Raw genomic sequence first — 22,931 nt, forward strand, 5'->3', positions numbered from 1 at the left:
GCAGTCATACTGTTGGTTTACGGTGTTTTCAGGAGTACTGCAGTCATACTGTTGGTTTACGGTGTTTTCAGGAGTACTGCGGTCATACTGTTGGTTTACAGTGTTTTCAGGAGTACTGCAGTCATACTGTTGGTTTACAGTGTTTTCAGGAGTACTGCGGTCATACTGTTGGTTTACAGTGTTTTCAGGAGTACTGCGGTCATACTGTTGGTTTACGGTGTTTTCAGGAGTACTGCGGTCATACTGTTGGTTTACGGTGTTTTCAGGAGGACTGCAGTCATACTGTTGGTTTACGGTGTTTAAAGACGTACAGCAGTCATACTGTTGGTTTACGGTGTTTTCAGGAGTACTGCAGTCATACTGTTGGTTTACGGTGTTTAAAGACGTACAGCAGTCATACTGTTGGTTTACGGTGTTTAAAGACGTACAGCAGTCATACTGTTGGTTTACAGCTCAGTGTTTCAGGGTCAGTTCTTTCTGCTGCATTCACATCAGGTGGACTCGAGTTGTGGTGTTCGACCCATCGCCATGGCTCAACTGAGCCGTTGCCTTAGCATACCTCCTCCAGCTGTGACAGCACTTGCTGCTGCCATATGTTGCAACGCTGAGCTGCTGTCTGGTGCACGGACCGTTACATTTTCCATCGGGCTTGTTATTGTGACAGAATTGACATGCCAGCATTCCTTGCAGAGTCATGTGACTGCAGGTGGTTACTGACAAGTTGTCGAATATAATTAGCCATGTTTGCCAGTTTCTGCTGGGGATATGTAGCAGTGTATGGTTTGATGCGCTTCTGAACATTGTGTTACAATATTTAAAAGTAAAAATGAACAACATTTTAACAACAAATTGTCCTGCTGCAGCAAGGTGAAGTTAAACTCCACATTCAAGTTGAGCTACTGGTTAGCTGGTTAGCTAGTGCCATCTAGCAGTGATTATTTGACACACTGCTCTGGAGCATGAATGCAGCTCGTCCTGATGACAACGTAGCGTAGCACCTTCATGCCATGCTGTGGCGGTTCTGTGTTGATGCAGTTGAATAATAACTTGTATATATATTTATTTATTAGAAACCAGACGATAAGCTAAGTCTGCTGTTGTAAACAGTAATTACAAAAAGTTTTCATCCCGTCATGATTTTTTTGATTCCTGATTTTGTGCATGATTCTGTAAATTAATCGTGCGCAATATAATTTGGCTTTAAAGACCAAAACATCCAAAAAAAAATCCTCTTTAATGTCAAATTAAAGCCCTTTTTCTACAAAGTAATGACAATTAAATAAAAATATGCAACATGAAATTAGTGATTGCATAAATATTCACCACCTTTATAGTGACTTACCTAAATGCAACAAAGATCCAGTCAACTGGTCCCAGTAGTCTGAAAGTAGTGGAATGCAGTGGCTTTGTCTCAAATGATTGTCGTATAAAAACATGTGTGTTTGGAAGGTCATCAGTATTCCTGTCTGCCTCTGAGACATGGCAATAAAAGACTCCCAGCTAACCAGAGACTAGGAAGTTTAAGTCAGGGGGTGGATACAACAACAAAAACACACTCTGGACCTCACTTACATCCGTCATTACCAAGAGGAAGGAATATGGCACAAGACCAGGACGTCCTCACAAACTGACCGTGCAAGAAGACGGCTAGTGAGATAGGCCACCATGACACCTGAAGAAGTTACAAGTTCCAGCAGCTGAGAGGGTCCCAGCTTTATGGGAGGGCGGCAACGAGAAAGCCACTGCTGAAGACAACTCACATGAAACCTCAACTAGAGTTTGCCAAAAGGTTTGCTGGAGAATTCATGGTCAAGTGGAAGAAGGTCCTTTGGTCTGATGAAACTAAAATGGAGCTTTTCGTCCGTCAGACAAGGCGCTGTGTTTGGCGGACACCAAATACTGCACATCAACAAAACATCCCTACTGTGAAGCACGGTGGTGGCAGCATCATGATGCGGGGGACCCTTCTCAGCAGCCCTGGAAGGCCTGTAAAAGTCGATGAAAATGAAGGCAGCCAAATATCTGCTGGAGAACAGCAGCTTGGAAGGAGCTTTATTTCCCAACAAGACAATGAGCCAAAACGTCCAGCTACGAACTGCAGACATGGTCCGAAGACCACAAGGTGGATGTTCTGGAGTGGCCGAGTCAAAGCCCAGATCTCCGTCCAGAAGGCTGTTCACACCGTGTTGACAGTGTCAACAGCTTTGCATAGAATAATGGAGCTAAACTGCAGCGTTCAGATGTGCAAGCCTTACTGGACGGATCCACACAGACTCAACGCTGCAGCTAAAGGTGGATCCACTAAATACTGACTGGAGGGTGGGAATGTTTTTTATTTAACTGTCATTAGTTTGTACAAACAAGTTTTCCATTTGACATTCTCATGGAACAGGGAGACGTCCAGCCCTCGTCCTCTTGTCATGGACACTTTCCTCCAAAGTACACATTTTTATCTGAGCTTCAACTCCTCCCACTCAGCTGCACGTGGCTCAGCGCCGCCACGCGGCCATGGATGGCTGCTCCCGCCGGGAACCACGCTGACGGGAAACGTAGTGAACTCACCCCACTTGTTTCCCAGCAGCACCGGACAGGCGGCGTGTCGGGTCCGATAGTCTCCTTCTCCATCAGGATACAGATTGTACCAGAACACCGCCGTCCCCTGAAGGCACCAGGTCAGATGGCACGTTAACTTCCCGTCACACTTTGTTCCCTTTTATCCTGATTTTGGCTCATTTTGTTTTGTATCTTTTTAACTGATTAGTTATTTTGCTCAAATTAAAAAGGACCTCTGGTCTGAATTCCTCATGTCAAACTAAAATTTATTTCTAAAAACAGCTGATAAAATCTAGAAAAATAAGAGCAAAAAGTGATAAAACTAATATGAGATTTCTGAGAATGTACATAGCTTTCCTCTTTATTATGAAGCATGAAGGATTTTTTCAGATGTTCACGTTATAAAAACCGCATCATTATGAAAAAAAGGACAACATGGAAAATGGAGACCAAACAATCCCGGTAAGTAGAGAAGGGTGGTAAAATGTGTCTGAAAACAAAACTGACATTTGGCATTTCTTCATGGAAAAAAAAGAAAACTATCAAGAACTATCAAAGTAGATCAAAACAACTTCAAATGTAAACTGAGTAAAGAATTTAGACAGATTAGATTATTTCTGTCATTTCAGGAGAACTCTGACCAATCAGCGGCAGCGTCGTTATCAGCGTCACGCACCTTTTTGGGTTTAAGCGCAGCGCCGATGTCGGTGAAGACGGTGGCGCCGCCGGCCTGAACGTCGCTCATCTGCAGCAGGAAAGACGAGGCGGACATATGAAAGTCAGTCTGCAGAACGCCTCACAAACAGCAACAACAACCACAAACGGAGATGATCACTGACGTAGAGCAGCCAGGTGGCGATCCGGTTCCCCGTTCCCAGCTCCTCAAACGCATCCGGCTCGTCTCTCTGCAACACAAACAGGAAGTTCAACCCACGCCTTGCCTCTGGACCTCAAACCACGCCTGTCGCCTGTTTGCTTCTACATACTGACCATTGCCTGACCTCTGACCTTGCCTCTTGGCTTGTGGACTTTTTCAGCTTCCCCCCGCCCTTCAGGACCAGTCAAGTCTTATGGGAATCATCCCCCGGCTCTAATCAGGCCGCTTCTTTTACTACTCCTGTGTGTGGTTGAATTTCCGGGTCCTTGCTTATGATGCCAAGAATAAAGAAATAAAACGAGCCTTTTATGCGTTTTGATAAGCAGAATAAGAGTTTTATAAATCAGGTGGGTGTTTAATGAATCTAAATGCTCTGAAGAGTCCAGATCTTTTCAACAGAACTCAGTCTCATGAAAAGAAACAGTAGAATTGCCCTTTATGTAGATGATAAACCAGAAGTCATGCTGACGTCACTGATCATCTTTTCCACTCAGAACCAGCGTCTAAAAGCCTGACATGATTTATCTAAGTTAAAGGAAGACTAGAGAGGCATCGACAGCTAATCCAACATCCGCCTGCTTCCACAGAGCAGGATGGATGAACAGCTGTTCAGCCTAGCGACAGCTGGAGCCCCAGACATCACTGTGGAATCCGCTGTACGGTCAGAAAGTTATGCAATGCGTCTTTAAACATGATGTTCTGTCTCTACATCAGTGTTTCTCAGTTCCGCTCCGGGCCCCTCCCTGCAACCCTACCTGAACACACCTGGATGAAATAAAGGCTCCTTAACAGGCTGCAAAGAACTTGATGATCCTTGTCTGATCCTGGTGGAGGAGGATCATGTCTAAATCATGGTGGGGGGGCCTGAAGGCTGGATTTGAGACACACTGCTCTACATCACCAGACAGAGTCCAGTTGGGATGTGGACTCAGAGGATTTTGCCCCGTACCACCACCACGTCTTGTACTATTCATTCATTTTATAAGTTTCACTCCTAAAAGACTTTTACATGCAGCTTTGACAGCTGTGTGGGGGCTGCTCCAGTCCCGTTAGAGCGACACCGCACGGCGCCAGGTTGAACCGTTAGGTTATAAATGCAGTAGAAGATCAGAAGGGGGGACGGATAAATATGCGTTTATTTTACCAGGAAACGCAGCAAGCCTGTATGTTGGATCTGCACATAAGTTATGAACAGAATCGGTGATAAAGGGCAGCCTTGGCGGAGTCCAACCCTCACCGGAAACGGATCCGACTTACTACCGGCAATGCAGACCAAGCTCTGACACCTGTCGTACAGGGACTGGACAGCTCGTACAAGGGGGTCCGGTACCCCATACTCCCGGAGTACCCCCCACAGGAGCCCCCGGGGGACACGGTCGAATGCCTTCTCCAGGTCCACAAAGCACATGTAGACTGGTTGGGCAAACTCCCATGCCCCCTCCAGGTGGCTGAGGAGTGTGATTCCCCTGTAATTGGAACACACCCTCCGGCCCCCCTTCTTAAAAAGGGGGACCACCACCCCAGTCTGCCAGTCCAGCGGCACTGCCCCCGATGTCCACGCGATGCTGCAGAGGTGTGTCAGCCAGGACAGCCCCACAGCATCCAGAGCCTTAAGGAACTCCGGCGGATCTCATCCACCCCCGGGGCCAGAGACTGGACCCGACCCCTACGGCTCCTCCCGCAGATGGTGAGCCCACAGGAGGAGGGGCCCATGTAACCCTTTCGGGCTGAGCCCCGCGGCCTGGCTCCAGATGCTGCCAACGGTCATCATCAGTCTGGGCCCCCCCCTAGACACCTGTTTGCCATGGGTGACCCTACGAGGCGTAAAGCCCACGACACCGTGACCTTTTCTCACAGCACTGCAGACAGAAGGGATCGATCTGCAAGCCGACCCCGTTACTCTCTGCTTCAACATGACCCCACACTGGTTTTGCTGGACTTGTCAAGGTACCAAAGTACACAATGGCTACGGTAACATGATGATTTTAAATTCTGAATGAAAGATATAGAATGAAATAATTCACAATAAACAGTATTCTCCAAAACGTTTACATGGAAATAAATCCAAATGGAGGGTTACATGGAAACACATCCTTCCTTAATTCCACTATAGAGCGGCGGGTTGGGAAGGGTTCTGAGTGGACAGGGACAGCGTGGAGTACCGGACAGCTGCCTGGACAACGTGATGTAAGCTGGCTTCGTGCTTTTAGTGTTTTTGGTCGTAACATAAAAAGGACACAATAAGAAGCAGTTTCACCTGCGTGTTGATTTAAATGGATGTTTTAGGTTTGTGACACCATCTTGAGCCATCCAAAAGTTCTCCTTCACCAGCATCTGATGAGAGCTGCACTTCTACAAGCAGACAGATCCCAGGAGAGCAGCAGCTGGTTCTCTGAAGCAGCACTGGTGGAGGTTCCCCCCAGCTGAACCTGACCAAGCTGAACTGGCCTTCGTCTACACCAATGATGAGTTGCACCGGTGCTACGGCTCTAGACCAGTTCTTTATGGGGAAGCACACCTTCTCAGAGACTGGAGTTCGACTTAAGATCATCACCGACCACAGCTGAATCTGAGGAGGCACAGGAGAATCCAGACTTTCCTCAGGAATGACGCCGGATGGTCTGAATGCACTGGCTTTGCTCTCCATGGAGGAGGAACGTATCAAAAACATTCCTGATTTCAACCAGAGTCGTTGACTAATTTGCTTCTCTGAAAGACAGAAGGGCTAAAAAGTAAAACCAGACAGCATGGATCTGGACCAGGTCATCCTCTGTCTGCGAACACAGCGGTATATGTCCGGCATGCTGCCAGACATACCAGGTCTTTCAGCTTTGCTCTACATATTGAATTCTGAAAATCAGAATATTAAAGTTTTTATCATCAGAGGAGAAGAAGAAGAATCAGGAAGTGGCGACAGACACCGTCGGATGACGACCTCACAGCTCGGAGCTCAGAGTTGTGTGATGAAGTTATTTACCCGTCCAAAGTCGAAGTGCGGTTCATACTGTCCTCCGACGCCGTAGTTTGCCACCTGCAGGAAACAGGAAAACAACACGAGGTCGTCCAATGGAAATATTCCTGTTCAAGCTGCCAATCAAGAGAAAGCCTTTATTTTTTAAAAAGTCTTTTTACTCCATGATTTTAAGTAGAATTTAGTTTTGACTGAAAGACGGAGGGTGGGCCATCTACAGATGAGACGAGGAGGCTACTGGAACGCAACACAGGATTCAGCAACAGGGCAATGAAGGAATTCAGCTGAATTCATCGCAACTGAAAAATATTTCTTTACAAAGTAAAATGAGTCTGAATCTAAAAACAACGATTTCCAGCAAACAGGAAAAAGGAAGAGCTGATTTATCTTCCTCCTCTTCAGGCCAGTTGTTACCTGCAGGTCCTCTGCTGTGCCGACGTCCAGCCCGCTGATGTCCTCGATCCTCTGGTTGATCCTGTCCACCACCGGATGTTCGTGGGATCCGAGCCAGGCACTGAGGACAGAAGCTTACCGTTACTGCTGTGTGAAAGAGGAGGAAGAGGAAGTGAAGTAACCCCCTAACACCTGAATAAATGCAAGCCAAGCCAGCTTTATTTATAGAAGACAACCACTGAACAAAGTGCTAAACGTAAAATAAAAGCTAAAATGCAGAAAAAAACCAACACAAGTGCAACTTGAAACGCCCTCAGAGCTCAAACCTCCGCCAAAGAGCTTGTGTTCCTACCGGCTTTATCTGTTTGTGTTGAAGATAACTCAAAAAGGAAGAAGCGGTTTATTTTGCTGGTGATGTGGATCAGCGTTTGGATCCAGGAACTGTTTTAAGGCCTTTTGGGAGGCAAGTGCTTTTCTAGTTTACACTGGCTCCATGTCACCTTTCTCACAATGTTAACCAATCCTGGATCCAAGCGGTGGACCGGATCACCACCAAAATTAAACCAGTTCTTCCTTTTCACATTTCCACTCCTGAAAATTTCATGAAATTCTGGTCCATAACTTTTTGTGTTATCTTGAATACAAGCAAACAAAAGGCGATAAAAACATGACCTCCATGGCGGAGGTAATAAACAGTTCCCACGTGGACGTTAATGTGACAGAAGAGAAGAAGTCCGGACCTCCAGCTGAGACTGTTGCCCAGAAAATCACCAGGAAAATGGATGGATGACGATAAATAACATGTAAATAAAGAAATATAAAAAACCATATGAATAATTCAAACAATGAGCAAATGAATTAATTAATTGGATACAAAAATCAAACATTTAAGAAAGACAAGAAGCATTTTGCATTAAATTTGGGAGAAAAGGGGTTATGTCAGGACTTTATTGATGCAGTCCATCTGCAGATTGGTTACCGAGGCATGACGAGGAGATGCAACCCAAACTGAAGACCAGAGTTGTTATGACCAGACTGCAGGGAAAGGTGGACACCGACAACATGGACACCTTTTCTGTTTTGATGATGACCACTTCCCTGTCCCCGTGTCCATGTTACCAGGTCCTCCTGTCCAGCTGCATGTCTGCAGCGCCCCCTGTTGGATACCTGTAGTGTTGTTTGTGTGAGCAGTTCTGGGTTAGAAACAAACAGCAGCTGTCGTGCAGCTCCTCTTACCTCTTGGAGACTCTGTACTGCGCTGTGGTCAGTTTGCCTGTCTGAGGGTCATGCACTGTAGCACGTCTGAGCTAAGTCAGCCATGGCGTTATGTCAAACAGAGACAGAGAGGACAGAGAGGCGGGTCATCTTCTGCCACAGAGACGCTGCAGTCATGGAGGCAGCAGGACGGACCTGAAGCTACAGGCTGATCGTCACATCTTACTGTGATTGACCCAATAAAACCAGTTGTGAGCAGCATCTAATGGGGGAATACTCCTTTTTATGGCAGCATATACAACGCAAACGGCATTGTGGGTAATTCTAGTGGGAAGATGGAGCAGTCAGGTCATCCCTCTGCCTCCACATCAACTTTAAAAGACATTCAAGTCCATCTCTGGTGCCATTGCTCCTCGTCCCGGAAGGCAAGAAGATATCCTGCCAGGACTTCAGCTGATTTAGAGGGGGGTCAGAAGATCCTGCGGTCCTCCTCCTGGGGTGGTCTTACCTCTTACTGATGCGGTAGTGGGCCGTCTCCAGCACGCCCGTGACGGGGTTGGAGATGGTGGCTCGGCGCAGCTGTGGAGCCAATCGGCCGACAGTTACAGGGAGACACAACCACTCCCGGACCATCACACACTTCCTGTATTGTCCTGATCCGCATCAAACCGGATCCATCCCCGTCTAAGACCCTGGTTATCTATATGGTTTGGTTACACATCTTAAAATGGGCTTCAGGACATCAGCCTGGCTGGCGTCCGTCAGCTGCATAAACAAGAGAAGAAGACGACTCCTCACCCTGGGCTTGGCCAGCTCCTTCACCTTCTCCATCTCTCTTTCTGACACGATGTCATGGTAGCGTACGATGTGGGGGTGGTCCCACTCATCCTCCTGCTTCACTGGACCAATCACAAATCTGGGGTGGTGGCCGTTGTCATAGTAACGGCAGAGGAGTCGGCGCTGCCTGTGTGGGGTCTGAAGGAGGATGAAGAGTGAGGCGTGGTCATGTGACTGCGTCATGTGACAGGTTTCCTTACCATCCGGATTCCTTCACCGCGACACAGCTGCTCGTACTTCTTCCTCTCCGGCAGGTAGTCGTTGGCTCTAATCCGGGTCTCTCTCCTCCGTCTCCGCTGCACCTCCTCCTCCTCCTCCTCCTCCTCCACCACCTCCGTCTGCTTGGTCAGCTGGTGCTCGAAGTACTTCAGGTTTCCATTGGCTCGCTGGTGTGACGGGTCTGGCAAGAAGAACTTTGGTTACGTACTGTAGCTCCAGATTCTACAAGTTTAGGCCTTTAAGGCTATCGCTAGGGGTTTATCCCTCCGCATGCACGCACCAAACACTGCAAACCAGTCAAATCAGTCCGTGCCCACCTTCTGGGTGGGCCCCATCTCGTCCTCGGGAATAAATTGGGCTGAGCCCTACAATTGGCTCCCATGTACCAGCTTTTTCATCAGCCGGTCCAGGAACCAGTGAGGCCCTAGCGCCTATACTCCTAGAATCTGGGGTTACAGTACGTAACGTAACTTTCTATTTTGTACAGGCTTCATCCTTTAAGGCTATCGCTAGTGGGATAAGGGCGAAGCAGGACGCAGTCCATGCCTCACTGGGTCTTTGTGGTACTGTAAGCATAAAACTGACTGACTTAGGTCCAACTGCTGCATCATGTGCATTGATGCAGCCAGTAGTGGCAGAAAGTTCACTAGAGCCAGCAGCAGAGGGAATGAGAACGCGAGGGAAGGAATCTGCCCACAGTGAAAAGGGGGAACATGTCACTGAGAAAGCACTCAGGACAGAGTGGCTCAGAGAGAAAATAGAAACATCCTGTCAGTAAAAGCGGACAAAGTAGCATGGAGATGTCCATGAAGCTGTATCACAAATTTATTCTGTCATGCCTCCAAATAAAGGAGATGAAATTAAAAGATGAAATTCCTCTGGTGGAATGAGCTCCGAAACCCTCTGGAGGGTCCGATCCCGAGGAGGCAAAAGCCTGAAAGATGGCTTCACACAGCCAGTGTGACAGGCGCTGAGTCAACAGAGGGAAACCCTGGGAGTTTTCTCTGTAGTGTACGAACAGACGCTGGGAGCGCCGGAGTGCAGCACGCCACGTAGCATGACAGCACGCGCTACGTAGCATGACAGCACGCGCTACGTATGGCAAGCCGTTAGTATGAATACGTCATACGACTGAAATGATCAGAGAAAGGACCCAAAAGCAGCACAAGAGATCTAGGCAGATTAAGTCTTTATTTTAGCCACTTGGTGAGGTTCGGTGCTGGAGTTGAACTCTGGTTTCCAATGAGCAGAGCAGAGCAGAGCAACTTTCCTCTGGGCCGACAGAGTGGACACCTAGCACAACAAGGTGAGTGAAGATCCACAACTCACGGTTGGGGGTCCTCCAGGACAGAAACCCAGTAACCACTGGGGAGCAGGCTCCAAGGGCAAGGCAGGAAGCGGAAGTCGGGGACGGATCAGGTGGTAACGGTCAGGCAATTGTGGTCGGAGTGCTGGAAGGTCAGGCATGAGAGCAATGACAATCTGGCAGTGAGTGAATGGTGGAGGCTGCATATATGCGCAGGCTGAACTGATGGGGATTGTGAACAGGTGGCAGAGGCAGGTGAGAGCAGTGAACTGATTAGGGGTGTGGCAAGCAGCAATGCTGGAGGAAACAAGGCTGATTGTGACGACGTAAATTAACGCCGTATTCTAAACTAGCCATTTTTTTCGCGCAAACACACTGTGAATCCAAACACGTAGTGGCGTTAATTATGTGCGGTGGTGTTTTATGCATATTTTATCTTCAAGAGGCTGTCTTGTAACTGCTCAGCTACTGGATGTTTGGGCTTTGTACCCAGTCAGTGCACTGCTACGGCAGTCATGATCAGAGGATCACTGATCCTTGGTGAAAGAGAGAACGTTGCCCACACACCTGCCACTAATTTAGCGTGTAGCATGCCACGTGCTACATAGCATGACAGCACGTGCTACGTAGCATGCCACGTGCTACATAGCATGACAGCACGCGCTACGTAGCATGACAGCACGCGCTACGTAGCATGACAGCACGCGCTATGTAGCATGACAGCACACGCTACGTAGTAAGACAGCAAATGCTACATAGCATGACAGCACGCTACGTAGCATTTTAGGTTTAATAGGTCAGGCTTACCTTCATGACAAGATAATTTTTTTTCTAACTCGCCCGTTTAAAAGTAAATTAATCTCAAAGTTCGGCATATTTAGGGGCGTGTCCTTTTGATTGACAGGAACCAGATCTCCCGGTTCAAGTTAAAAGAATGTAGAACAACCGCGTTTTCTTAGCCGATTAACAACGTGACTTAGCTTTAGCCCGCTTACCTCCGTTAGCTGGTTAGCTCCTGTTATCTCTTGGTTAGCTCTTAGCTACAGAAAGCTCGGAGTTCACTCGATGTCAATCATCCACCACAGCCCCCCCTCTCAGCTCCACCTCTTTGCCCTTATTTGTTTATTCCGGGAGAGACGACGTGCATGCCCCTGCCAAGATGGCGACGGTAGGAACCGCCCACAGAGCTTCAATTTAGCTCTTCAAAAACCTACAGGTGACCTCACGGAGTCTCCGCCCATCTTTTATATCCAGTCTATGGTTCTGAGGCAGAAAGAAGTGACAGGGACCAGAGTGGGGACCAGAGTGGGACCAGAGTGGGACCAGAGTACGGACCAGGGTGGGGACCAAAGTGGGACCAGAGTGGGACCAGAGTACGGACCAGTGTGGGGACCAAAGTGGGACCAGAGTTGGGACCAGAGTGGGACCAGAGTGGGGACCAGAGTGGGGATCAGAGTGGGGACCAAAGTGGGACCAGTGTGGGACCAGAGTACGGACCAGGGTGGGGACCAAAGTGGGACCAGAGTGGGACCAGAGTACGGACCAGGGTGGGGACCAAAGTGGGACCAGAGTGGGACCAGAGTACGGACCAGTGTGGGGACCAAAGTGGGACCAGAGTTGGGACCAGAGTGGGACCAGAGTGGGGACCAGAGTGGGGATCAGAGTGGGGACCAAAGTGGGACCAGTGTGGGTACCGGAGTGGGGATCAGAGTGGGGACCAAAGTGGGACCAGTGTGGGGATCAGAGTGGGGACCAAAGTGGGACCAGAGTGGGGACCAGAGTGGGGATCAGAGTGGGGACCGGAGTGGGGATCAGAATGGGGACCAGAGTGGGACCAGAGTGGGACCAGTGTGGGGACCAGTGTGGGACCAGAGTGGGGATCAGAGTGGGGACCAAAGTGGGACCAGTGTGGGGATCAGAGTGGGGACCAGAGTGGGACCAGAGTGGGGACCAGAGTGGGGATCAGAGTGGGGACCAAAGTGGGACCAGTGTGGGGATCAGAGTGGGGACCAAAGTGGGACCAGTGTGGGTACCGGAGTGGGGATCAGAGTGGGGACCGGAGTGGGGATCAGAGTGGGGACCAGAGTGGGACCAGAGTGGGACCAGTGTGGGGACCAGTGTGGGACCAGAGTACGGACCAGTGTGGGGACCAAAGTGGGACCAGAGTACGGACCAGTGTGGGGACCAAAGTGGGACCAGAGTTGGGAACAGAGTGGGACCAGTGTGGGGACCAGAGTTGGGAACAGAGTGGGACCAGTGTGGGGACCAGAGTGGGGACCAGAGTTGGGACCAGAGTGGGACCAGAGTGGGGACCAAAGTGGGACCAGAGTGGGGACCAGAGTGGGGACCAGTGTGAGGACCAAAGTGGGACCAGAGTGGGGACCAGAGTTGGGACCAGAGTTGGGACCAGAGTGCAGACCAGTGTGGGGACCAGTGTGGGACCAGAGAGGGACCAGTGTGGGACCAGAGTGGGACCAGAGTGGGACCAGTGTGGGACCAGAGTGGGACCAGTGTGGGGACCAGTGTGGGACCAGAGTGGGACCAGAGTGGGGACAAGTGTGTGTCCCCACTCTGGTCCCACTCTGGTCCCTGTCACTTCTTTCTGCCTCAGAACCATAGACTGGATATAAAAGATGGGCGGAGCCTCCGTGACATCACCCGTAGGTTTTTGAAGAGCTAAATTGAAGCTCTGTGGGGACCAAAGTGGGACCAGAGTGGGGACCAGAGTTGGGACCAGAGTGGGGACCAGTGTGGGACCAGAGTGGGACCAGAGTGGGGACCAGAGTGGGGACCAATGTGGGACCAGAGTGGGGACCAGAGTTGGGACCAAAGTGGGACCAGTGTGGGGACCAAAGTGGGACCAGAGTGGGGACTAGAGTGGGGACCAGAGTGGGGACCAGAGTTGGGACCAGAGTTGGGACCAGTGTGGGGACCAGTGTGGGACCAAAGTGGGACCAGAGTGCGGACCAGTGTGGGGACCAGAGTGCGGAGCAGTGTGGGGACCAGAGTGGGACCAGTGTGGGGACCAGTGTGGGACCAGAGTGGGACCAGAGTGGGAACCAAAGTGGGACCAGAGTGGGGACCAGGGTGGGGACCAAAGTGGGACTAGAGTGGGACTAGAGTGGGGAACAAAGTGGGACCAGAGTGGGGACCAGAGTGCGAACCAGTGTGGGGACCAGTGTGGGACAAGAGTGGGACCAGAGTGGGACCAGAGTGGGACCAGTGTGGGGACCAGTGTGGGAACCAGTGTGGGGACCAGTGTGGGACCAGAGTGTGGACCAGAATGGGGACCAGAGTGGGGACCAGTGTGTGTCCCCACTCTGGTCCCACTCTGGTCCCTGTCACTTCTTTCTGCCTCAGAACCATAGACTGGATATAAAAGATGGGCGGAGCCTCCGTGACGTCACCCGCAGGTTTTTGAAGAGCTAAATTGAAGCTCTGTGGGGACCAAAGTGGGACCAGAGTGGGGACCAGAGTTGGGACAGGAGTGGGGACCAGAGTTGGGACCAGAGTGGGACCAGAGTGGGACCAAAGTGGGACCAGAGTGGGGACCAAAGTGGGACCAGTGTGGGGACCAGTGTGAGGACCAAAGTGGGACCAGAGTGGGGACCAGAGTTGGGACCAGAGTTGGGACCAGAGTGGGGACCAGAGTTGGGACCAGAGTGGGGACCAGTGTGGGGACCAGAGTGGGGACCAAAGTGGGACCAAAGTGGGACCAGTGTGGGGACCAGAGTTGGGACCAGAGTGGGGACCAAAGTTGGGACCAGAGTGGGGACCAGTGTGGGGACCAAAGTGGGGACCAAAGTGGGACCAGTGTGGGGACCAAAGTGGGACCAGAGTGGGGACCAAAGTTGGGACAGGAGTGGGGACCAGAGTTGGGACCAGAGTGGGACCAGAGTGGGACCAAAGTGGGACCAGAGTGGGGACCAAAGTGGGACCAGAGTGGGGACCAGAGTGGGGACCAGTGTGAGGACCAAAGTGGGACCAGAGTGGGACCAGAGTGGGACCAAAGTGGGACCAGAGTGGGACCAAAGTGGGACCAAAGTGGGACCAGAGTTGGGACCAAAGTGGGACCAGAGTGGGGACCAGAGTTGGGACCAGAGTGCAGACCAGTGTGGGGACCAGTGTGGGACCAGAGAGGGACCAGAGTGGGACCAGAGTGGGACCAGTGTGGGACCAGAATGGGACCAGTGTGGGGACCAGTGTGGGACCAGTGTGGGGACCAGAGTGGGGACCAGTGTGTGTCCCCACTCTGGTCCCTGTCACTTCTTTCTGCCTCAGAACCATAGACTGGATATAAAAGATGGGCGGAGCCTCCGTGACATCACCCGTAGGTTTTTGAAGAGCTAAATTGAAGCTCTGTGGGGACCAAAGTGGGACCAGAGTGGGGACCAGAGTTGGGACCAGAGTTGGGTCCAGAGTGGGACCAGTGTGGGACCAGTGTGGGGACCAGAGTGGGACCAGAGTGGGGACCAGAGTTGGGTCCCGAGTGGGACCAGTGTGGGGACCAGTGTGGGACCAGAGTGGGGACGAAAGTGGGACCAGAGTTGGGACCAGAGTGGGGACCAAAGTGGGGACCAATGTGGGACCAGAGTGGGGACCAGAGTTGGGACAGGAGTGGGGACCAGAGTTGGGACCAGAGTGGGACCAAAGTGGGACCAGAGTGGGGACCAAAGTGGGACCAGAGTGGGGACCAGTGTGAGGACCAAAGTGGGACCAGAGTGGGGACCAGAGTTGGGACCAGAGTTGGGACCAGAGTGCAGACCAGAGTGCAGACCAGTGTGGGACCAAAGTGGGACCAGAGTGGGACCAGAGTGGGGACCAGTGTGGGGATCAGTGTGGGACCAGAGTGGGGACCAAAGTGGGACCAGAGTTGGGACCAGAGTGGGGACCAAAGTGGGGACCAATGTGGGACCAGAGTGGGGACCTGAGTTGGGACCAAAGTGGGACCAGTGTGGGGACAAAAGTGGGACCAGAGTGGGGACTAGAGTGGGGACCAGAGTGGGGACCAGTGTGGGGACCAGTGTGGGGACCAAAGTCGGACCAGTGTGGGGACCAAAGTGGGACCAGAGTGGGGACCAGAGTTGGGACCAGAGTGCGGACCAGTGTGGGGACCAGAGTGGGACCAGAGTGGGACCAGTGTGGGGACCAGAGTGGGGACCAGTGTGGGACCAGAGTGGGACCAGAGTGGGAACCAAAGTGGGACCAGAGTGGGGACCAGGGTGGGGACCAAAGTGGGACTAGAGTGGGGAACAAAGTGGGACCAGAGTGGGGACCAGAGTGCGAACCAGTGTGGGGACCAGTGTGGGACAAGAGTGGGACAAGAGTGGGACCAGAGTGGGACCAGAGTGGGACCAGTGTGGGGACCAGTGTGGGACCAGAGTGTGGACCAGAGTGGGGACCAGTGTGTGTCCCCACTCTGGTCCCCACTCTGGTCCCTGTCACTTCTTTCTGCCTCAGAACCATAGACTGGATATAAAAGATGGGCGGAGCCTCCGTGACATCACCCGTAGGTTTTTGAAGAGCTAAATTGAAGCTCTGTGCGGACCAAAGTGGGACCAGAGTGGGGACCAGAGTTGGGACCAGAGTGGGACCAGAGTTGGGACCAGAGTGGGGGCCAGAGTGGGACCAGAGTGGGACCAGAGTGGGGACCAAAGTGGGACCAAAGTGGGACCAGAGGGGGACCAGAGTGGGGGCCAGAGTGGGACCAGAGTGGGACCAGAGTGGGACCAGAGTGGGGACCAAAGTGGGACCAAAGTGGGACCAGAGGGGGACCAGAGTGGGGGCCAGAGTGGGGACCAGAGTGGGACCAGAGTGGGACCAGAGTGGGGACCAGAGTGGGGACCAGAGTGGGGGCCAGAGTGGGGCCAGAGTTGGGACCAGAGTGGGGACCAGAGTGGGGACCAGAGTGGGACCAGAGTGGGACCAGAGTTGGGACCAGAGTTGGGACCAGAGTGCAGACCAGTGTGGGGACCAGTGTGGGACCAGAGAGGGACCAGTGTGGGACCAGAGTGGGACCAGAGTGGGACCAGTGTGGGACCAGAGTGGGACCAGTGTGGGGACCAGAGTGGGGACCAGTGTGGGACCAGAGAGGGACCAGAGTGGGGACCAGAGTTGGGACCAGAGTGGGACCAGTGTGGGACCAGAGTGGGACCAGTGTGGGGACCAGAGTGGGGACCAGTGTGGGACCAGAGAGGGACCAGAGTGGGGACCAGAGTGGGGACCAGTGTGGGACCAGAGAGGGACCAGAGTTGGGACCAGAGTTGGGACCAGAGTGCAGACCAGTGTGGGGACCAGTGTGGGACCAGAGAGGGACCAGTGTGGGACCAGTGTGGGACCAGAGTGGGACCAGTGTGGGGACCAGTGTGGGGACCAGTGTGGGACCAGAGTGGGACCAGAGTGGGGACAAGTGTGTGTCCCCACTCTGGTCCCACTCTGGTCCCTGTCACTTCTTTCTGCCTCAGAACCATAGACTGGATATAAAAGATGGGCGGAGCCTCCGTGACATCACCCGTAGGTTTTTGAAGAGCTAAATTGAAGCTCTGTGGGGACCAAAGTGGGACCAGAGTGGGGACCAGAGTTGGGACCAGAGTGGGGACCAGTGTGGGGACCAGTGTGGGACCAGAGTGGGACCAGAGTGGGGACCAGAGTGGGGACCAGAGTGGGGACCAATGCGGGACCAGAGTGGGGACCAGAGTTGGGACCAAAGTGGGACCAGTGTGGGGACCAAAGTGGGACCAGAGTGGGGACTAGAGTGGGGACCAGAGTGGGGACCAGAGTTGGGACCAGAGTTGGGACCAGTGTGGGGACCAGTGTGGGACCAAAGTGGGACCAGAGTGCGGACCAGAGTGGGGACCAGTGTGTGTCCCCACTCTGGTCCCACTCTGGTCCCACTCTGGTCCCTGTCACTTCTTTCTGCCTCAGAACCATAGACTGGATATAAAAGATGGGCGGAGCCTCCGTGACGTCACCCGCAGGTTTTTGAAGAGCTAAATTGAAGCTCTGTGGGGACCAAAGTGGGACCAGAGTGGGGACCAGAGTGGGACCAAAGTGGGACCAGAGTGGGGACCAAAGTGGGACCAGAGTGGGGACCAGTGTGGGGACCAGTGTGAGGACCAAAGTGGGACCAGAGTGGGGACCAGAGTGGGGACCAGAGTTGGGACCAGAGTGGGGACCAGAGTTGGGACCAGAGTGGGGACCAGAGTTGGGACCAGAGTTGGGACCAGAGTGGGGACCAGAGTTGGGACCAGAGTGGGGACCAGTGTGGGGACCAGAGTGGGGACCAAAGTGGGACCAAAGTGGGACCAGTGTGGGGACCAGAGTTGGGACCAGAGTGGGGACCAAAGTTGGGACCAGAGTGGGGACCAGTGTGGGGACCAAAGTGGGACCAGTGTGGGGACCAAAGTGGGACCAGAGTGGGGACCAAAGTTGGGACAGGAGTGGGGACCAGAGTTGGGACCAGAGTGGGACCAGAGTGGGACCAAAGTGGGACCAGAGTGGGGACCAAAGTGGGGACCAGAGTGGGGACCAGTGTGAGGACCAAAGTGGGACCAGAGTGGGGACCAGAGTGGGGACCAGAGTTGGGACCAGAGTGGGACCAGAGTGGGACCAAAGTGGGACCAAAGTGGGACCAGAGTTGGGACCAAAGTGGGACCAGAGTTGGGACCAGAGTGCAGACCAGTGTGGGACCAGAGAGGGACCAGAGTGGGACCAGAGTGGGACCAGTGTGGGACCAGAATGGGACCAGTGTGGGGACCAGTGTGGGACCAGTGTGGGGACCAGAGTGGGGACCAGTGTGTGTCCCCACTCTGGTCCCTGTCACTTCTTTCTGCCTCAGAACCATAGACTGGATATAAAAGATGGGCGGAGCCTCCGTGACATCACCCGTAGGTTTTTGAAGAGCTAAATTGAAGCTCTGTGGGGACCAAAGTGGGACCAGAGTGGGGACCAGAGTTGGGACCAGAGTTGGGTCCAGAGTGGGACCAGTGTGGGACCAGTGTGGGGACCAGAGTGGGACCAGAGTGGGGACCAGAGTTGGGTCCAGAGTGGGACCAGTGTGGGGACCAGAGTGGGACCAGAGTGGGGACCAGTGTGGGACCAGAGTGGGGACGAAAGTGGGACCAGAGTTGGGACCAGAGTGGGGACCAAAGTGGGGACCAATGTGGGACCAGAGTGGGGACCAGAGTTGGGACAGGAGTGGGGACCAGAGTTGGGACCAGAGTGGGACCAAAGTGGGACCAGAGTGGGGACCAAAGTGGGACCAGAGTGGGGACCAGAGTGGGGACCAGTGTGAGGACCAAAGTGGGACCAGAGTGGGGACCAGAGTTGGGACCAGAGTTGGGACCAGAGTTGGGACCAGAGTGCAGACCAGTGTGGGACGAAAGTGGGACCAGAGTGGGACCAGAGTGGGACCAGAGTGGGGACCAGTGTGGGGATCAGTGTGGGACCAGAGTGGGGACCAAAGTGGGACCAGAGTTGGGACCAGAGTGGGGACCAAAGTGGGGACCAATGTGGGACCAGAGTGGGGACCTGAGTTGGGACCAAAGTGGGACCAGTGTGGGGACAAAAGTGGGACCAGAGTGGGGACTAGAGTGGGAACCAGAGTGGGGACCAGAGTTGGGACCAGAGTGGGGACCAGTGTGGGGACCAGTGTGGGGACCAAAGTCGGACCAGTGTGGGGACCAAAGTGGGACCAGAGTGGGGACCAGAGTTGGGACCAGAGTTGGGACCAGAGTGCGGACCAGAGTGGGACCAGAGTGGGACCAGTGTGGGGACCAGTGTGGGGACCAGTGTGGGACCAGAGTGGGACCAGAGTGGGAACCAAAGTGGGACCAGAGTGGGGACCAGGGTGGGGACCAAAGTGGGACTAGAGTGGGGAACAAAGTGGGACCAGAGTGGGGACCAGAGTGGGGACACACACTGGTCCCCACTCTGGTCCACACTCTGGTCCCACACTGGTCCCCACACTGGTCCCCACACTGGTCCCACTCTGGTCCCACTCTGGTCCCACTCTTGTCCCACACTGGTCCCCACACTGGTTCGCACTCTGGTCCCCACTCTGGTCCCACTTTGTTCCCCACTCTAGTCCCACTTTGGTCCCCACCCTGGTCCCCACTCTGGTCCCACTTTGGTTCCCACTCTGGTCCCACTCTGGTCCCACACTGGTCCCCACACTGGTCCCACTTTGGTCCCACTCTGGTCCCCACACTGGTCCGCACTCTGGTCCCAACTCTGGTCCCAACTCTGGTCCACACTCTGGTCCCACTTTGGTCCCCACACTGGTCCCACTTTGGTCCCCACACTGGTCCCCACTCTGGTCCCCACTCTGGTCCCTGTCACTTCTTTCTGCCTCAGAACCATAGACTGGATATAAAAGATGGGCGGACGCTCCGTGACATCACCCGTAGGTTTTTGAAGAGCTAAATTGAAGCTCTGTGGGGACCAAAGTGGGACCAGATTGGGGACCAGAGTTGGGACCAGAGTGGGGACCAGAGTTGGGACCAGAGTGGGGACCAGAGTGGGGACCAGTGTGGGGACCAGTGTGGGACCAGAGTGGGACCAGAGTGGGGACCAAAATGGGACCAGAGTTGGGACCAGAGTGGGGACCAAAGTGGGGACCAATGTGGGACCAGAGTGGGGACCAGAGTGGGGACCAAAGTGGGACCAGTGTGGGGACCAAAGTGGGACCAGAGTGGGGACTAGAGTGGGGACCAGAGTGGGGACCAGAGTTGGGACCAGAGTTGGGACCAGTGTGGGGACCAGTGTGGGACCAAAGTGGGACCAGAGTGCGGACCAGAGTTGGGACCAGAGTGCGGACCAGTGTGGGGACCAGAGTGGGACCAGAGTGGGACCAGTGTGGGGACCAGTGTGGGACCAGAGTGGGACAAGAGTGGGAACCAAAGTGGGGACCAATGTGGGACCAGAGTGGGGACCAGAGTTGGGACCAAAGTGGGACCAGTGTGGGGACCAAAGTGGGACCAGAGTGGGGACCAGAGTGGGGACCAGAGTTGGGACCAGTGTGGGGACCAGTGTGGGACCAAAGTGGGACCAGAGTGCGGACCAGAGTTGGGACCAGAGTGCGGACCAGTGTGGGGACCAGAGTGGGACCAGAGTGGGACCAGTGTGGGGACCAGTGTGGGACCAGAGTGGGACCAGAGTGGGAACCAAAGTGGGAACCAAAGTGGGACCAGAGTGGGGACCAGGGTGGGGACCAAAGTGGGACTAGAGTGGGGAACAAAGTGGGACCAGAGTGGGGACCAGAGTGCGAACCAGTGTGGGGACCAGTGTGGGGACCAGTGTGGGACAAGAGTGGGACTAGTGTGGGGACCAGTGTGGGGACCAGTGTGGGACCAGAGTGTGGACCAGAATGGGGACCAGAGTGGGGACCAGTGTGTGTCCCCACTCTGGTCCCACTCTGGTCCCTGTCACTTCTTTCTGCCTCAGAACCATAGACTGGATATAAAAGATGGGCGGAGCCTCCGTGACGTCACCCGCAGGTTTTTGAAGAGCTAAATTGAAGCTCTGTGGGGACCAAAGTGGGACCAGAGTGGGGACCAGAGTTGGGACAAGAGTGGGGACCAGAGTTGGGACCAGAGTGGGACCAAAGTGGGACCAGAGTGGGGACCAAAGTGGGACCAGAGTGGGGACCAGTGTGGGGACCAGTGTGAGGACCAAAGTGGGACCAGAGTGGGGACCAGAGTTGGGACCAGAGTGGGGACCAGAGTTGGGACCAGAGTGGGGACCAGAGTTGGGACCAGAGTGGGGACCAGTGTGGGGACCAGAGTTGGGACCAGAGTGGGGACCAAAGTGGGACCAGTGTGGGGACCAGAGTTGGGACCAGAGTGGGGACCAAAGTTGGGACCAGAGTGGGGACCAGTGTGGGGACCAAAGTGGGACCAGTGTGGGGACCAAAGTGGGACCAGAGTGGGGACCAAAGTTGGGACAGGAGTGGGGACCAGAGTTGGGACCAGAGTGGGACCAGAGTGGGGACCAAAGTGGGACCAGAGTGGGGACCAAAGTGGGACCAGAGTGGGGACCAGAGTGGGGACCAGAGTGGGGACCAGTGTGAGGACCAGAGTGGGGACCAGAGTGGGGACCAGTGTGAGGACCAAAGTGGGACCAGAGTGGGGACCAGAGTTGGGACCAGAGTGGGGACCAGTGTGGGGACCAAAGTGGGGACCAAAGTGGGACCAGTGTGGGGACCAAAGTGGGACCAGAGTGGGGACCAGAGTTGGGACAGGAGTGGGGACCAGAGTTGGGACCAGAGTGGGACCAGAGTGGGACCAAAGTGGGACCAGAGTGGGGACCAGTGTGAGGACCAGAGTTGGGACCAGAGTTGGGACCAGAGTGTAGACCAGTGTGGGGACCAGTGTGGGACCAGAGAGGGACCAGTGTGGGACCAGAGTGGGACCAGAGTGGGACCAGTGTGGGGACCAGTGTGGGGACAAGTGTGGGGACCAGTGTGGGACCAGTGTGGGGACCAGAGTGGGGACCAGTGTGTGTCCCCACTCTGGTCCCTGTCACTTCTTTCTGCCTCAGAACCATAGACTGGATATAAAAGATGGGCGGAGCCTCCGTGACATCACCCGTAGGTTTTTGAAGAGCTAAATTGAAGCTCTGTGGGGACCAAAATGGGACCAGAGTGGGGACCAGAGTTGGGACCAGAGTGGGGACCAGAGTTGGGTCCAGAGTGGGACCAGTGTGGGGACCAGAGTGGGACCAGAGTGGGGACCAGTGTGGGACCAGAGTGGGGACGAAAGTGGGACCAGAGTTGGGACCAGAGTGGGGACCAAAGTGGGGACCAATGTGGGACCAGAGTGGGGACCAGAGTTGGGACAGGAGTGGGGACCAGAGTTGGGACCAGAGTGGGACCAGAGTGGGACCAAAGTGGGACCAGAGTGGGGACCAAAGTGGGACCAGAGTGGGGACCAGAGTGGGGACCAGTGTGAGGACCAAAGTGGGACCAGAGTGGGGACCAGAGTTGGGACCAGAGTTGGGACCAGAGTGCAGACCAGTGTGGGGACCAGTGTGGGACCAAAGTGGGACCAGAGTGGGACCAGAGTGGGACCAGAGTGGGGACCAGTGTGGGGACCAGAGTGGGGACCAAAGTGGGACCAGAGTTGGGACCAGAGTGGGGACCAAAGTGGGGACCAATGTGGGACCTGAGTGGGGACCAGAGTTGGGACCAAAGTGGGACCAGTGTGGGGACAAAAGTGGGGACCAATGTGGGACCAGAGTGGGGACCAGAGTTGGGACAGGAGTGGGGACCAGAGTTGGGACCAGAGTGGGACCAGAGTGGGACCAAAGTGGGACCAGAGTGGGGACCAAAGTGGGACCAGAGTGGGGACCAGAGTGGGGACCAGTGTGAGGACCAAAGTGGGACCAGAGTGGGGACCAGAGTTGGGACCAGAGTTGGGACCAGAGTGCAGACCAGTGTGGGGACCAGTGTGGGACCAAAGTGGGACCAGAGTGGGACCAGAGTGGGGACCAGTGTGGGGACCAGAGTGGGGACCAAAGTGGGACCAGAGTTGGGACCAGAGTGGGGACCAATGTGGGACCAG

At 54.1% G+C, this 22,931-nt stretch overlaps 1 protein-coding gene across 2 annotated transcripts in view; it reads right to left on the minus strand.

Annotated features, from left to right (window-relative positions):
* LOC306772068 (prolyl 4-hydroxylase subunit alpha-1-like) overlaps positions 1 to 22,931 on the minus strand; it is a 94,754-nt gene that overhangs the window by 30,384 nt on the left and 41,439 nt on the right. The window contains exons 8-15 of one of the 2 annotated variants that reach the window (XM_079261463.1): positions 9,047 to 9,246; positions 8,808 to 8,984; positions 8,518 to 8,588; positions 6,816 to 6,915; positions 6,408 to 6,461; positions 3,393 to 3,458; positions 3,230 to 3,298; positions 2,563 to 2,659 (exon numbers count right to left, since the gene is read on the minus strand). In XM_079261463.1, the coding sequence (XP_079117589.1) occupies positions 2,563 to 2,659; positions 3,230 to 3,298; positions 3,393 to 3,458; positions 6,408 to 6,461; positions 6,816 to 6,915; positions 8,518 to 8,588; positions 8,808 to 8,984; positions 9,047 to 9,246 (834 nt within the window). Of the gene's footprint in view, positions 1 to 2,562; positions 2,660 to 3,229; positions 3,299 to 3,392; positions 3,459 to 3,543; positions 3,700 to 6,407; positions 6,462 to 6,815; positions 6,916 to 8,517; positions 8,589 to 8,807; positions 8,985 to 9,046; positions 9,247 to 22,931 lie in introns of those variants that run through there. The other variant, XR_013771772.1, reaches the window with a different exon arrangement.

This window comes from Telmatherina bonti (assembly GCF_933228915.1).
Source record: "Telmatherina bonti genome assembly, chromosome: 21".
In the NCBI taxonomy this organism is placed as follows: domain Eukaryota; kingdom Metazoa; phylum Chordata; class Actinopteri; order Atheriniformes; family Telmatherinidae; genus Telmatherina; species Telmatherina bonti.